This window comes from Coenobita brevimanus, chromosome 72, assembly GCF_032717465.1.
Source record: "Coenobita brevimanus isolate Jiangsu-jjx chromosome 72, ASM3271746v2, whole genome shotgun sequence".
In the NCBI taxonomy this organism is placed as follows: domain Eukaryota; kingdom Metazoa; phylum Arthropoda; class Malacostraca; order Decapoda; family Coenobitidae; genus Coenobita; species Coenobita brevimanus.
In genome coordinates this window covers 2496643-2512500 of record NC_137025.1, presented here as the reverse complement: position 1 = coordinate 2512500, position 15858 = coordinate 2496643, and the positions used below count along the sequence as shown (strand labels likewise).

At 41.8% G+C, this 15858-nt stretch overlaps 1 protein-coding gene across 1 annotated transcript; it reads right to left on the bottom strand.

Moving 5' to 3' along the window:
* Window positions 1-9234: 9234 nt before the first annotated feature.
* LOC145407005 (transient receptor potential cation channel subfamily A member 1-like) lies at window positions 9235-15653 on the bottom strand. The gene is made up of 5 exons (XM_080278018.1): window positions 15616-15653; window positions 13324-14933; window positions 11467-11582; window positions 10665-10755; window positions 9235-10341 (listed from the first exon to the last, which is right to left on the bottom strand). Exons 1-5 carry the CDS (start codon window positions 15626-15628, stop codon window positions 9691-9693), a joined length of 2481 nt encoding a protein of 826 aa, XP_080134144.1. The 5' UTR covers window positions 15629-15653; the 3' UTR covers window positions 9235-9690.
* Window positions 15654-15858: the final 205 nt, after the last annotated feature.

Here is a 15858-nt window from a genome sequence, read left to right as displayed (position 1 = left end):
TACCAGTACTACTACTACTACTACTACTACCACCACCACCACTACTACTACCAGTAATAATAATAATAATAATAATAATAATAATAATACCACTATTGCTACTACTATCTTTTACATCTAGAGCTTAGTTTAATATCCTCGTAAAGCTTCCTCTGTTTGTCATGTGAAATAGGATAATGATAAAATAGCATCCACATAGCCTTCCAATTACTCCCAATTTTGTTTTTTCTTTGTAATGTGAGTAGGGCAGTGGAGAGAGAGAGAGAGAGAGAGAGAGAGAGAGAGAGAGAGAGAGAGAGAGAGAGAGAGAGAGAGAGAGAGGCTCACATACGTCTCCATTCGCCCCCCCCCATTACTCCAATATCGTTTTCTTTTGTCATGTAAATACGCCATTAAGTAAAAAGAAAGAAAGAAAGAAAGAAAAATGAAAAAAAAAAATCATAACTATCCATTTTCAAAACTCACATAATTCACCATATTCCCGCCATTTCTCCAGCACCATTTTCCTGTTGTCATTTAAATACACCAGTTAAAAAATAATAAAGAAAAAAGAGAAAAACAAAAGAAAAAACTCACTACTTTCCATTTTCAAAACTCACATAATTCACCGTTTTCCCGCCATTTCTCCAGCACCGTTTTCCTTTTGTCGTGTAAATAACGTAATGATAAAATAGCAATCACAATTCCCTCCATTACCGTCTCCTAAATCCACCCACACAAAGTACTGACTAAATGCGGTGTGTGGGTGCCGGGGGGAAGGCCTCTTGACGTGGCTTGCCGAATTTCGTAACACTCTACCTCAAGCGATTCAGTTTGCCTAATGCGATCTAATGTGTATTCCTATATTTCTGATCCAGGCCATGACGATCTCTGTCTCTATGTATATATCTACCTTTGTCTGTCTATCTATATTTATCTACCTACCTACCTACCTATCTATTCATCTGCACCTATACAGTATATCTATCTGTGTGTGTGTGTGTGTGTGTGTGTGTGTGTGTGTGTAACAATTTTCAGATTTAAAAAGATCGCTGAGACTACGAAAATCCCAATCCAGTGGAAAGAAAAATAACATCCCTATCAGCCTGTAGCATCGTAGTATCTCCTCTTTTGCGACTCATTCTAAGATACTTCGATGTAAAAAATAAATAAATAAATAACATACGAGACCAATATACAAATTAAATGGCCGTCGACGTGATTAGAACTTTCCTGTACCGAGTAGAAATAAATGAATGAGAGAGAGAGAGAGAGAGAGAGAGTAGCCTTGTAGTCAGTGGTCGGAAAGTCGGTGAAAACATAAGGTGGTTGGCATCTTCAGCCGCAGGGGAGGGAAGGAAAGAAGGAAGGAAAGTAAAGAGGAGGGAAAGAGAGAAGGCAGTGGGGAATGGGGAAGAAAGGAGGAGGGAGGAAGGAAGGGAGGGAAAGGTGGAAGGGAGGGAAAGACGGAAGAAAGGAAGGAAGGAGGGAGGAAAAGAAAATGGAGAAGGGAAGGAGGGAATGGGAAAGGAAGTGGGGCATAGCGAAGGAATGAGGAGGGAGGGTAGAAGGGAGGGAAAGATGGAAGGAAGAAAAGCTGAGAGAGGTATGAAGGAATGATGATGCTAAAGTATTTGTTGAGAAAAAGTAGGCTAGTGGGACTGGTTGGTTTTTATGGCTAACTGTTGTAAAAAGAGAATGGGAAGGTACTTAGCAACACTTCATTCTGTGGGATAATTGCAGTGGTTACCCCATTGTGCCCTGGTGTTCTGTGATTCATATATCCCTACAGTGATGCCTAATCCTTTCAGTTTAATTGATGGGTAAGTGTAGTCAGATTAGAGGTTTGATTTCACCCTAGTTACTTAGTTTTTACTTGACGTACATCCCTAACCCCATTTTATCTCAGTTGATGGCCAGGTGTTGTCAGATTGGAGAATAACTTTGGCTTGAAACCAAGGAGATTCATTCCTAACTCAACAAAGGATCATCACTTCATGCAGCCACAAATAAGTATTCAAGTTGATATTGGCCCAGTTCTGAAAGCAAACCAGTTATATTAACCAAGCAGACTCATTCGCATCTCATAAGAAAAAATAAGTGAACTCCATACAAGGAACCACAACAATATTAAGAGTGTAGGAGTGGCCCAGTCACATCAGCTAAAGTCAGACTGACATTAGTGCAGCAGAGGGAGTTGAGATGAACATGTCTTCTGCCTGAATCCTAAATATCAACAGAGATCGACTGTAAATATCAACAGAGATCAACTGTCATTGGCTGAAGTTTGTGGCCTGCACTGTAGCATTGGCTGAAGTTTGGGGCCTGCACTGTAGCATTGGCTGAAGTTTGTGGCCTGCACTGTAGCATTGGCTGAAGTTTGTGGCCTGCACTGTAGCATTGGCTGAAGTTTGTGGCCTGCACTGTAGCATTGGCTGAAGTTTGGGGCCTGCACTGTAGCACTGGCTGAAGTTTGGGGCCTGCACTGTAGCATTGGCTGAAGTTTGGGGCCTGCACTGTAGCATTGGCTGAAGTTTGGGGCCTGCACTGTAGCATTGGCTGAAGTTTGGGGCCTGCACTGTAGCATTGGCTGAAGTTTGGGGCCTGCACTGTAGCATTGGCTGAAGTTTGGGGCCTGCACTGTAGCACTGGCTGAAGTTTGGGGCCTGCACTGTAGCATTGGCTGAAGTTTGGGGCCTGCACTGTAGCTTTGCCCCGCATTTACAGCTCAATTTACAGACTCATAACTGAATGGAAATGCCACTGTAGAGAATACTGGTAACAAAGATAACTACCAATGAGAACAGTTCAGCCTTGTATTCTAAGTCAGCGGGACATCAGTTATGCAGGCTCTTTTACAGCGGAATCTGCTCTTGCAGTTTTAACCCCCTTCCTCATCCATGATAAGAAGTTTGCTTGTGTATCTTCTATCTATCTATCTATTGCCAGACGCCATAATCCCGTAAAGGGTGGCCATTTGACTTTTAAGTTATTTGTTTTACGGGGAGCGGCACAAACCCTCCACCAACCCACTTGTTGACACATAGGAAGCACGTACAGTTTGGTTATATGGTTACCACCCAGCGTTGTAAATGGTTTCTTGTCTTACAGGAAGCCATTTGGCTTGTCACTCAATGTAAAGCCACCTGTAAAGGAAAGAAAAGCAGTAAGAAATGACAGGAAAGATCGGAGAAATAGGAAGAGAGGAGGGCATGCAAAGAAAAAGAATGATAAAGGCTAAGGGAGAAGTAGGCAGCACTACATCAAGTGAGTGGATGATGGTCGCCACCACCTACCACTAATATTGGTAGAAAATTCTTGTGTTTGTCATTCCCCCATGTGCTGTAATTTTTAAATTAATAAAGTACTTTTTGCTGTATTTTTATTTTTACTGTATGTATGTGATAGTTTCATTATTTACTTACTTTTATACATATATTTTTTTTAGCAGAGGTGCATACATCCTCAAACACCACAGTAATTGATATGCGTATATATTTAACCATAAGCATAACACAACATTCATTGGGTAGCAAAAGTGTAGTTAGAAAATAAAGTGGGTACATGACAGTTTGAACAAGGGAACTGCCACACATTCACATAACACAACCTATATACATATTATCTTGGTGAAAACAAGTGAGAATATTTCAGTATACTGTATATAGGTGATGTATAACAGCCTTCATAACCCCCTCAGTATCTTTTTTTTTTTTTTTCTTTTTTCTTTTTTTTTCCCCCCTATCTTCAGGCAATTTTATCTAGTTTCTAGCTTTTGGTTCCTTCTTCCTTAAAAAAGAAAAAAAAAACAAGGAAGATTTATTGAGCTGGAGGAATCAGATATAGCCTTCATTAATACTTGGACTTTTAGAGGTTTTTCCTAAGGTGTATAGATTCATCTGTTGGTATAATGGTTAAAATGTAAAGGAAACTATTGTACTGAAGGGGCTAATAAATGGGTAGTGCAGTCAAATTCTAAAGTCCATTTGCTTCTGTTTATTCTATTTTGTAGCTTGACTTTGTTATTTGACAGTACACGATGTTATATAACTCTGTTATTTGACAGTAAACGATGTTATATACCTCTGATGCTTTGAGGAAACTGTATATCAGCTTAGTAATGAATTTTATGGTACTTGTTACAGAAGAGGTATCCCCCATAAATGGAAGTTTTGCTTATTGAGAAAATACAACAGTTTGGGACAGAAATGGAACTGTGAGTTTATACCATACACATAGCAAAGTGAGGGTGACAGGGACTTATGAAGGATTTGTGAGGGGGAAGGGATGGAGGGAAGCAGGGGTTCATGTCAGGCTGAAAATGCTATAATAATCATGTCATTATTAAACACAGTTTCAGTACATAGGTATAATTTTTTTTCCATTTGAATAATTCATAGTACATGTACTGTGAAATCAAGACATATTACCTGTTATTCAGTTCCTCCAGTATGGTGACATCTTTTGAATTGTATTCTTGTTACATATGTTATATTCAGCTTAGAATGTACCATACCTCTCAGAGTGAAGATCAGAAACAACCTCCATTAATCCTGTTAGTACTGTAATACGTTTTATTTTTCATTATATGCATTCTGCAGACAGACCATTTCATAATCTTAGGTGATACTTCACACTGTGAAGGGGTTGAATGTTGTTGTTGATCAACCCCAGTCTGGTTGAGCAGACCCATCAACCACAGGCAGGCAGCTGCCCCTGCAGGGTTGTCCTGAGGAGTGAACCAGTGTTCCCCTGCGACTGACAGCACCTCACCACTGTGAGACATGGGGAATAGAGAGAGGGTTTGGTTCCTGGACAGATGCTGCAGTTGTGTTTCACCACCCAGTTAACAGAGTCACCATACCAGGTTCCACCTCACCCTGTAATTTGGTTAAATGGTTACCACCTAGCATTGTAAATGGTTTCCAGGGGTACAGGAAATCATTAGGCTTGTCACCCAGTGTACAGTTTCTTAAAATGGAAAGAAGAGTAATAAAAAGTGACCAGAAGGAAGAAGTGGAAAGAGAGGAGGGCAGATATAGGGAAAGAATGAGAAAGTGCAAGCAAGATGTAGGTGGCATTATATTAAGTTAGTGGATGATGGTCACCACCAACTACCACCAAGGAGTTAAATGTGAACTGAGAATACATGATGTTACATTATGTATGTACTAAGAAAAAATATAAAAAAAAAAACACTAACTTAGGTTTATAGGAATTCCAGTTACTGTACTTTTTTGCCCATATTGTTTTTGTCTTTCCGCATTTTAACTCCCAGGCTTTCCTTTCATCATGCCTTGAATGATGTGGCAGATATCCCTCTAATCCATAGTCTGTGTCAGTTCTCCATTTAATATTTCCTCGTCTCATTTTTCTTTCCATTATCTTACTTTTATTTTTGTTCCCCTTTCCATTTACCTCTTCCCTATCTACCTTTCTCCCTCCCCTAGACATTCAGAGCAGTGTACTTCAGAATGTTTTGTGTTCACCCTGTGCCCTCTATGTCTGTGTCGTTCTCCTGCATCCATTACATTGCACTCAGACTCTGCAGACTTGATACTCCTTGAAATAAAAACACTGGTGTTTTTTCTTTTACCATGTAGGTTTTATATTGGAACACTGTCATTCTAATACACTTAAATATGTGTAGATTATTGTACATGATGTGTTCTCACAATTTCAGTTTTTCGGTGAAATATACAGACAAGTTGATAGATAGTACAGTAGAGCTAGGTAAATTAGGTGTATCTTTGAAAAATACAATAATAGTCGGACAGTAACAGTACTGAATTGTAATACCGTGGATATACTACGTACGGTGTACCAAGAGTTAGAAAGTCCACTTAACTTTTTGTTTACCATGAATTTACAATACAAGTTATGGAAGTAACTTTGCTTCATTGCTGATCTGTGATTTTACAAAGTAGTGTTTCAGCTTGCATAGTAGATACATTGTACAGTATCTGAGTTTGAGATATGCATTATTGACACGAGTATATACAGTAGGTGACCCTGAACACACAATAGGTTGGAAGCCCATTCTCGAGGTGCAGCACCAAATTCTTCATGTAAACACACTACAGTATCTCACTTTTATTCAGCCAGTCACTGCAAATATTGTGACCGTAAGACACATATAGGACTAATGTAGAATACTGTTATATGTGGATAAGTAGATTGTCTTAGATTGTAATTGAATGGGGACTCTAATTTAAACAGGAAGTTCGGTTTGGTTTTTAAAATGCTTCGGTCAGAGTGACAGCCTTGCCACAAACACATTGGTTACTCCAAGAGATGACTGGTGGATACCATATACTAATACAATCATTTTGCCACCATGGGGAATAAGCTGGTCATCTATCCCTAAACATACTGGACTACAATAACCTGTCTTGGACCGCTATACCTCAAGGTCGTAGTATGGGAGTGGTAGTTACTATGACTGTTACTCTTATATAAATCCCTGAACAAGAAAGCATCAGACTGTGGCACTTATTTAACAGCCAGTTCCATGTTACCTCCTTCAGGGAATAGAGACCCAAAGCTAGGTTACTGTAGTCCAGAAAATTGAGAGCCAGAAACCAACTTATGACCTGGCACCATTTCACATGACAGAAAATTCTCCAGTCACCCCCAGAAGCATGGCCATTGTCCTAGCTTGAGCACACTACCACTAGACTTCCAGTCACTTTATTTTATTTTTTTATTATTATTATTATTTTTTACATGCTACAGAATCCATAGGCTCCAAGCCGGGTTTCTTATTGTATGTGAATACTATACTGCGTTTCATTCTTTACCTGGCATGGAGAGAAAGGGTGGAAAAACAGGGTAGAGGTGTGGGAAGAGAAGGAGGCAAGGAGGGAGATGAAGGTTACATGCATTAGGGAAGTGGAGAGGAAGAGTCATATGCAGGAGGAAAGCAGAGGTGAGAAAAGAGAAGGAAATAAGAAATGGGCAGAAGGAATATGGAATGACAGATGGGCAGGATGAAAATATTGTATAGGATGGGCAAAAGAATTGTGAAGAGAGGGACTGAAGATGACTCCAACATCCATATTATTAAAACTGATTGTGTGAAGATGTAAGCAAACATCTGATTTTTGTCAGTCATTTTATGAGATACATATAGTTGTTAGATTTGATCAGCCAGCATCTCCCTTTACAGAATGTGGTTGATTGTGATACAGAAAGGCCAGACATGTTCTGTCATTGCCACAAACCTCAGAAATTAGCATAAAACTGCTTCATGCTCTCATTTTCATAATATGGCCTAGAGAAGGACAGGAATGTCAGAAAAGGTACAGGTAGTAGGAAAAACAGCAGTGCAAACCCTGTCCTTCAGTAGAAAAAAAAGGTCATGTTGATGATGATGATGATGATGATGATAATGATGATGATGATGATGAGGAAGCTACATATACACAAGATAAAAATGTTGCATTGCGAAGATACATTGTTTGTGTGTGTCTGAATGAGTAGAGATGATAAGGTCACTTTGTTTCCTAGTAGGTCAGCTTCATGATCTGAGTATATAAGGTAAAATTCAGTAATCAGAGAAAACATTTGCTATTACAACCATTGTCAATCAGGTTTATTGTAATGAATCCCTTCACTCTGATGATGTATCTTACAGTTCATCATTGCTACCTTAAGACGATTTTTTAAAGCTGTAGAGAGACCATTTGCAGTGACAGAGTAAGCAACAGTCTCCATTTACCCTTCACAACCTGATTTATCATTGTAAGCTGAATAAAACAGTCATAAGGCAGCAGGAATATCAGACTGAAAGGATTAGTTGTCAGTCTGTTAAATAAACTGCTGTATCTTATATCAAAGCAGCATATGCTAGGTTTTGCACATCCCAAGTTAATAATCTTGTGAGTTACTGTACTACTGCTATAACGATACTGATGTAAAATACCCTTACATTGCATATAATAATATACCTATAACAGTATAGCATTATATATAAATTGCATATATATTCATAACAACACTGAGAGAAGAAGGAGAATCAAATGTTTATCACAGTTATTGCATCAACCTTATGTCGTCATCTACATCAACACATTGGTACCTGTATTGAGTCAAGGCACATTACTTTTTACCATTAAGTCTAGGCACTTTACTTTTTATCACGAAGTCTGTGCACATTTACACTTCCATTTCCCAATTCACACACAAGTTTTATATCCTTATCACAGAAGATAGGTCATAGAATAATTTATGTTCAGCATTTCCAAGCTGTTTGAGAATCTGAATTGTTGTATTTTTACCAGGCACTATTTTTGAACTTCACTGTCACCCAGTTGAGAACTCAGTTCATGCACCTCAGAATGCAAAAATGTCCATTGCATGATACCATCAGCCAAAAAACTACCATCACCTGTGGGCGTTGTGAGGTTTGTTATGGTTCATAGAACTGAAGCCGTGTTTGTTTGGTGATGTTTGTAATTCTGCACGCTTCATTTGTGTGTCATATTGTATCGCACAACAAAGTTGTAGATAGTTTTTCTTTGCTGAGGGTACATTCAGAAGCCTTCTACATAACTGACACCATAATTTGCAGTTGTTCTTTCTGTATGGTATACAGGGAAGGTATCACTAGCTCCTCATTTTCAGCATCAGCTAAGATGCAAGGGTAGCATGTCACTCACTGAAATAGTGCAGTACAGGTAGTCCTTATAAGTCAGGGGTGTGTTCAAAATATTACAGAAAAAAAAAAAGTAACATACAATGAAGACTTGTTGTACCCTCAGAAAACTTGTACCCACACAGTGCAATACACTAAGTCCTTGCTATGTATCAAGTGTGTGTTCCAGAATGTCACAGCTTTTTTCATACAGCCAGTACCTGTTAAGAATATTTGAGGAAATTGGCAAATCAGTTTTATAGGAAAGTGGGAACAAAACTTAAATACAGCAGTGAAATTTTAATAAAGATTCATTCATTCATTGCCATAATCCCACACAGGGTGGCCAAGGACTTAGAGTTATTTGTTTTACAGGGAGGGGCACTAATCCTCCACCAACCCACGTGACACGTAGGGAGAGTTAATTGAATTTTAATAAGCAGTCTTTTTCTAGATTGATATGGACTCAGAAAAATGGTAATTGAAGTAGGAAACATAGAATGAGGACTTACTGTACTGTTCATTCTTTAGGTGAAATAGTTTTGGCCCAATAAATCTGAACAGTGTCCAAGTCATGCTGAAACTGTTCTGTCTTCACAATAATCACAAATTGAATAATTTCTTCCATATGGACAATTCACGCCACTTTGAAATCAAGATATCCTATTGTACCCTTGAAGTACCATTCTGCATTTTGTACAGTACATCATTCTCTTTCCAGGCACGGCTGTAATGGACCAGCAGTTAATGTGAATTTGTATTCTCTGTCCGTATTTTCCATCCCACTGCGCACCAACCAAAGGAAGCACAGAAGAAGCACCAGTGAGGGTAAATGTATTGCTTTTTACATTTTAAACAACCAGTTCTCATTTGCATAAGTTGTTAGGCACTGAGTAAGGCATTAAGTCCATGAAAAAGCTAATCACTAACAAAAAAGTGTTCACTCACATTTTCATGTCACTTCCTCAGTGAATTTGTTTGGATTACTGGGTGAGCAGCAGTCCAATAAACAGGTAAGTTCTTAGAAGAGCTGTAATTGCTAAGGTAACAGAAGAATGTTTTTTTCACCCATGTATTCATGTCACTTCTTCAGTGGATTTGTTTGGATTACTGGAGCCAGTTGTGCTATTCACACCACCTGTGATATTGGAACCAGCTGTGTTATTGGCACCACCTATAGTATTGGCACCACTCACAGTACTAGAGCCAACTGTGTTCTTGATGATGCTGGAACCGGTTGTATTGCCGATGCCACTTATACCAGAACTGTTTGTGTTGTTCATACCACTTTTGATATTAGCATTCTCTGTTTTGTCAAGCCCATCTGCAGTGGTATTTGAGCTGGCTGAATCACCTTGCACTCCGAGTGTCTCATCCTTGGCCTTGACACTCAAGAAGGATGTAAGCTGGTTAATCTTCTCCTCCAGGTCTGTCATCTGCTTCTGGAGCGTTGAGTATGATTCACCCATCTCCTCGATCTTCTCACTCACTATCTCAATCACGTTGGCCTCGAGCTCCTTCAGGTTGACCTTCATCTCCTCATTGTTGCCCTCCCTGTGGTAGTCACCCCTTCGGATTCTGCTTCCCCTCTTGGCTCTAGTGCTGGTCTTGTTGTCCCCCTGTTCCGCCTCCCGCGTCCTAAGGCACTGGTTGACGTTGGCGAGTAGGTGTGATGGGATGGCAGTCTCCTTGAACTTCTTATTTTGCACAATGAAGAGTTTGTTGGCCTGCAGTTTAGAGGTGAATTAGTTTTGTGTACAATAGAAAGGATTGGATAATGGATGGATGGATGGACAATAGAAAGGAGTGCCTTACACAGTATACTTTGGGTATTAGGGGTCTGTCATTTTTGTTTTTGTTATTTTTTATTTATTTATTTATTTTTCCATTTTCTACTTCCACATTATCTTATTCAGCATAGGAAACACACCTCAGATCAAGAAAGTTAACTAGAAAAGCCATACAGGACTTGGTATAAAAATGACAATACTCTGCAGTCTAGTGCACTGTACAGTACTAATAATCTTATACTACTACAGTACTACTGTACCTTCTTTGGGTTGTTTGGGAGGAAGAATACACGAGTGTTGTAGCAGTCATAATTACAGACATGGGCCACCTTCATCAGCAGGTCACTCAGTCTGCAACACAGTACGACTTATGTCACAGGCTGCAACACAACACAGTAAGGCAATTTTCCCTACATAACACAGACACACCATAGTGTACAATCTGCAACATGCCAAACACACACATCACAGTCTGTAACTTGGTACACATAACAGTACACAGTTTGCTATACAGCCCAATGACAGGCTGCCACATACAGTAGTATGACACATCTTATGGTATAATGGCAGTGCACAGTCTGTAATACAACACATTCATTCATCAGGTGGACCTTCTGTCAAATCTCACTCATTCGCCCACTCATTCCTTAAAGCTTCTCAGTTTCACACATTCAGTATGACTTGTATATCCAGTATTTGCCACCACCAGATAATTTTATTCCCTTATGGAGATGATTACTCAGGGAGAGAAAAAATACTGTACTGATATAAGATATGTCTCCAAGGATGAGTCCAGAATTTTCAGTACAGAGAGGAGGGAGGTGTTCACACAGTTTATTAGTTGAGAGAGTCAGGGCTTACTGGGGGGAGTTCCTCTTCTGACCTGAAGAATTTGTTGAAATACAGTGCTGACATGCATTCTTGTGCTGTCTGTAGGATGTAACTCAGCACCAGAGGGTTCTTGATGGTTAAGAGTCATAAATAGGGTAGTACAGTACATGCCTCCTGCCCACCCACTGGTGCTATGCTACTCTGTCCACCTTATCTAACTACTGGACTCACTTGGGTATCTTGATGTATCTGGCGAGGTACGAGGCAGTGGAGAAGTTCTTTTCCATGTGGAACACCAGCTCAGTCTGCTTGATGAGACGTTCCAGGTGGGCTGAGTTACGAAGACCCTGCAAAACAAGACACAGTTATTGTCTCAGTCGGCATGCAAGTGACTTTAGAAATATGGCTGGTGCTGGAGAAGGATGTCTTCATGTAGTCGCTTCAGTATAACTGGGTGACTTTGTTGCTCAGTTATACAGACATCCCCATCTGACAGGAAGGATGGTGGACTGCAGGAGAAAGGCAGGTTCAGCCTGCAGTCCACTGGATTCTCATTCAGATGAGCCTAGGGGCACAACAACAGAATTATGACATTTTTACTGTACTTTTCTACAACCAGACAATATATTTAACCCGTCACGTCCCGAGGTTTTCTGCACCTCCGACATCCCCCAGTCCCGAGGTATTTTCGAATTTTTTTTGGGGGGCTAAAACCTTTGCTTTTGGTGAGAAACATCGAAAATTCATAGAGAAATCGCTCACCTGAGGTTTAAAGTGCTCAATCCAGGTAGGAGTTCCTCCTTACCTGAGTGGGTTTTCTAACATGCTGGCACCAAAGAAAACGAGTTCTATGGGAGGGTAACTATTTTATCCACTCATAAATGGTATTTATTTATTTACTTGGTACGAATGTATATGTAGTATGACAGTATATTGGTTTTCAAGCAGTAATAAAGGCATTATAAGCATTGTTTCACTCACTAACTAATCACCATACCTGACCTATTTTTGCCACACTACCTGATCATTATTTCTGGCTGTTTCTTCTTCTAATGCTATGTAAACATTGTCCTCCACATTGTCATCGATTGGGGAATCACTCTGGCCCTGAATAACTTTACTAGCCAGGTCACTGGTAACAGGTCCTTTGCCAAGACAATGGCGTGAGGGGGGGAGGGGGGAGGTTATGCAGTGTAAGGCATTGTCCCTGCTTGGTATCTTGTACAGGAATAGAGGAAGGTGTCCCGTGTATACATACGAAAAATCACGTGCGAAAATTGAAAACTGTGCAAATTAGCGACCTTGCAATTGCACGACGTACTGGTACGTCGCCGGGACTGGCAAATGCAAATCGTTGCAACGTACCCATACGTCGTCGGGACGGGGCGGGTTAAAGTTGGAAGAATACAAGTCAAGAGTGAGAGTAGTGGAAATGAGTTATTTGATAAGAGCATAAGGAGTTATGTGGTAGCCATGTGTAGAGGATAGAAAATGAGAGACTGACTAGAAGATTGTATGTGAGTGTGGTAGTGGAGGAGAGGAGGAAGGGGAGAATGAGGATGGGATGGAGGGATGGAGTGGAGAGATATACTGTTTGAGAGTGTGTGGTGGGGGGGGGTGTTGAAGGGAGGGCAACCAAATCATTAGGACAAAGTGACATGGAGGTGATTTGTTTGTGGCCAGCCCTGACACAATTAAGGTGTTTGGTTATAAATCGAATATTAATTGTACTGTAATATGAAAAATAAATTGCTAAGGAATAGGTCAGTGAAGGAACAAACCCATCCCTCTCAACCTTTTCTCCGCTATCATCAAATCAAGGCAATTTAGTCAGGACAAAATTAGTCAGTTTTTAAACTGAGATGGGAATCACTGAGACAAAACATTTAACAGGGAGAAATAATGTTAAGGAAAGAATGACAGTGGGAGTGGCAAAAGAACAGTGTGAGGGAGAAAGAGACTGTGAGAGCAGAGGAGCTCAGTGTGAGGCAAGGAAGAAGGTGTGAGTTGAAGAGAACAGTGTGAAACAAAGAATGGTGATAGATAGTAGTAATGGAGAGATACTGGTGGATAGAGAGAGAGACCCACCTGCACATCGCTAACTGCCAGAGCCACAAGTAGATTTGAGAGGATGACCGAGACAAGGATGACGAAGAAGAGAAAGATGGCGTGCCCCGTGACGACCAGGTGAGACAGGCCTTTCACAAAGTCCTGACTGAAATCCAGCTCCCCGATCATCATCGTTAGGGTCTTGACGAAGGTGAGAACAGGGTTGGAGAAGACGATGTTGTCAGAGATGGGCCCCGACGCAGCATAGTGTAAGGCCACATAGAAGGCTGCAGAGAAGGCTAATAGGAGGCAGAAGTACATGAGGAATATTCTCAGGAAGACTTTAGCAACTCGGGTGAACATTACAACGTAAACGCCGCAGTTTGGGAAACGTCCGATCAGAAGCATACACTCGGTCCACATGAACAGCATCAGCCAAGCTGCTAGCTGGTGTTGCCACTCCTGAGGCACAGGGGGAAGTATCACCACCATAACCAGCACTGTTATCACCACATGCAGCACCGCCAGCAATGAGCGGAACCAGGCCAGCTTGTTCTGGAGCATGGACAGTAGTTGTTGCACCAAAAAGAACACAAGGAATATGATAACAATAACGTGGAGTGTCTGTTCTGCTGATTCGGGTAAGGCTCGGACTCCCCACTGCTCCGTGGCATGCCCCTCACTCCACTCCTTCCATTTCTCACCCTTTGCCTGCACCAGATTTTCTGCTGTGGTGTTACTAGAAGTCCACACGAACTTGTTGAAGGTCAGTATAGTTGTAAACACTGCAAATAGCAGGTACAGCACCACCTCAATTAGGAAGAGACGCCGCACGTTCATCCACTTGAGCAATAGGAAGGTCTCACAGACTGGGTGGCTGAGCAGCTTAGCATGGCCCATGTCCACAAAGGACTGAAGGTTTTGCACCTGGTTCTTGTTCTCAGAGCAGGTGAGTGGCAGGAAGTTCATGCTTACCTCCAGGGTTTTGGTGTTCATCTTGGGTGAATTGGTAACCAGACACTCATCAAAGACAGCATCTATGGTGCCAGGCAGGTGGTGGAGGGTGTAGGCCAGCACTGACTCCCCATTGGTGTCAACTGCTGCCAGATCAGCTCCAGCATTCAGCAGTGCCACCATACATTTAACCGACCGAGCCTGGGCAGCCTTGTGTAGAGGAGTGTTACCATTGGCATCCTTGGCCCGCACCAGTGCCCCTGCCTTCAGCAGCATAGTGATGGCAGTCTCACAGCCAGCAGAGGCAGCATCATGCAGGGGCGTGTGGCCTCGCATGTCACGGTGATCCACCACACCTGGCCGCCGTCTCTCCAGCAGTAGCTTCATGCATGCTGATGACTTGGATGCAGCAGCATAGTGCAGTGGCGTCTGCCCAAACTGGTTCTTGGCGTACACAGATGCCCCCGCTGACAGTAGATATTGTACCCCTTTGGCCCAGCGCACCTGTGCTGCTCGGTGCAGCGCAGTCTCGTGGAAGGAGCCACCATGGCCATTGACGTGGACACCGGATTCCAGCAAGTTCTGCAGTCCCTGGAGGTTTTCTGTGTCCACCATCTTGAGCAGCCGTGCTGCATCCGAGTCCCACGTCACCACTCCGCCATCACCTTCCCCACTCCCAGCCTCCAGCATCACACCTGTGAACAGAAAAACGTCTGTACTCATTTCTCTTTAAATTGACTTTGGCTTAAAATTAACAGAAATACACGTATGGTCTTTTCTCTTTAACTTGTATTAAAATTGAATGGAAACACTTATACTCATTTCCATTTATGTGCCGAAAAATTGACAGAAAAACATCCATGCTCTTTTTGCTTTAGCTTGCCCTAAAACTGACACCCTTCCATCTTGAATGTTGAACTTTAGCAAGAGATTAACACAATCACTAGTCACAGTCACACTATCATCACCACCCATTTTGGCATCTTCACCATCCACTTTTGCACCTTCACTGTCCACACCTGCACCTTCACATTTCACACCTGCACCTTTGCTGTCCACTCCTAACCTTCACTGTCCACTACTGCACGTTCAGTATCCACATCTGCACCTTCACTATCCACTCCTGCACTGTCTGAACCTTCACTATCCACGAGTGCACGTCCACCATGCACACTTGCACCTTTTCCAATGCCTCACCAATACTCAGAGTCTCCTGGTGTGTCCTCCGAATTAACAGTTTCTTACCTGCCGGTTTTTTCCCTCTGTAACCTGTTGCCATACTAACGTGTTCACCTTCGCCCCACACCCTCCCCCTTTCCTACTGTCTTTCCCCTGCTTCCCTTTACCTATATGCTGTATATATATGTTGATAGATACCTGTGGATAGCATGGTGCAGGGTGTATTAAGTAGTGTGGCAGTCTCTGCTGGCACGTGGAGAGAGGAGTCACACACTCCACTGTACTCCACCCGCCGTGGCCCCACCATCACCATCACACCCGTGTGTCACCTGCAATTGGTACCACACAGTTAGTAATGATTCTTAGGTTTATTTGGGCAAGTTTATACTCTATATTCATCACCATCCTGACCCTTGTAGCCTGCATCACAACACGCCAGAT

Excerpts from the sequence above, each read along its gene's own strand:
- LOC145407005 (XM_080278018.1), bottom strand. Across the intron at positions 10,756-11,466 it reads AGATACATCAAGATACCCAA|ACTGAGTGACCTGCTGATGA; the intron begins GTGAGTCCAGTA and ends ACTGTGTTGCAG. Across the intron at positions 10,342-10,664 it reads TCCCAAACAACCCAAAGAAG|GCCAACAAACTCTTCATTGT; the intron begins GTACAGTAGTAC and ends TCTAAACTGCAG.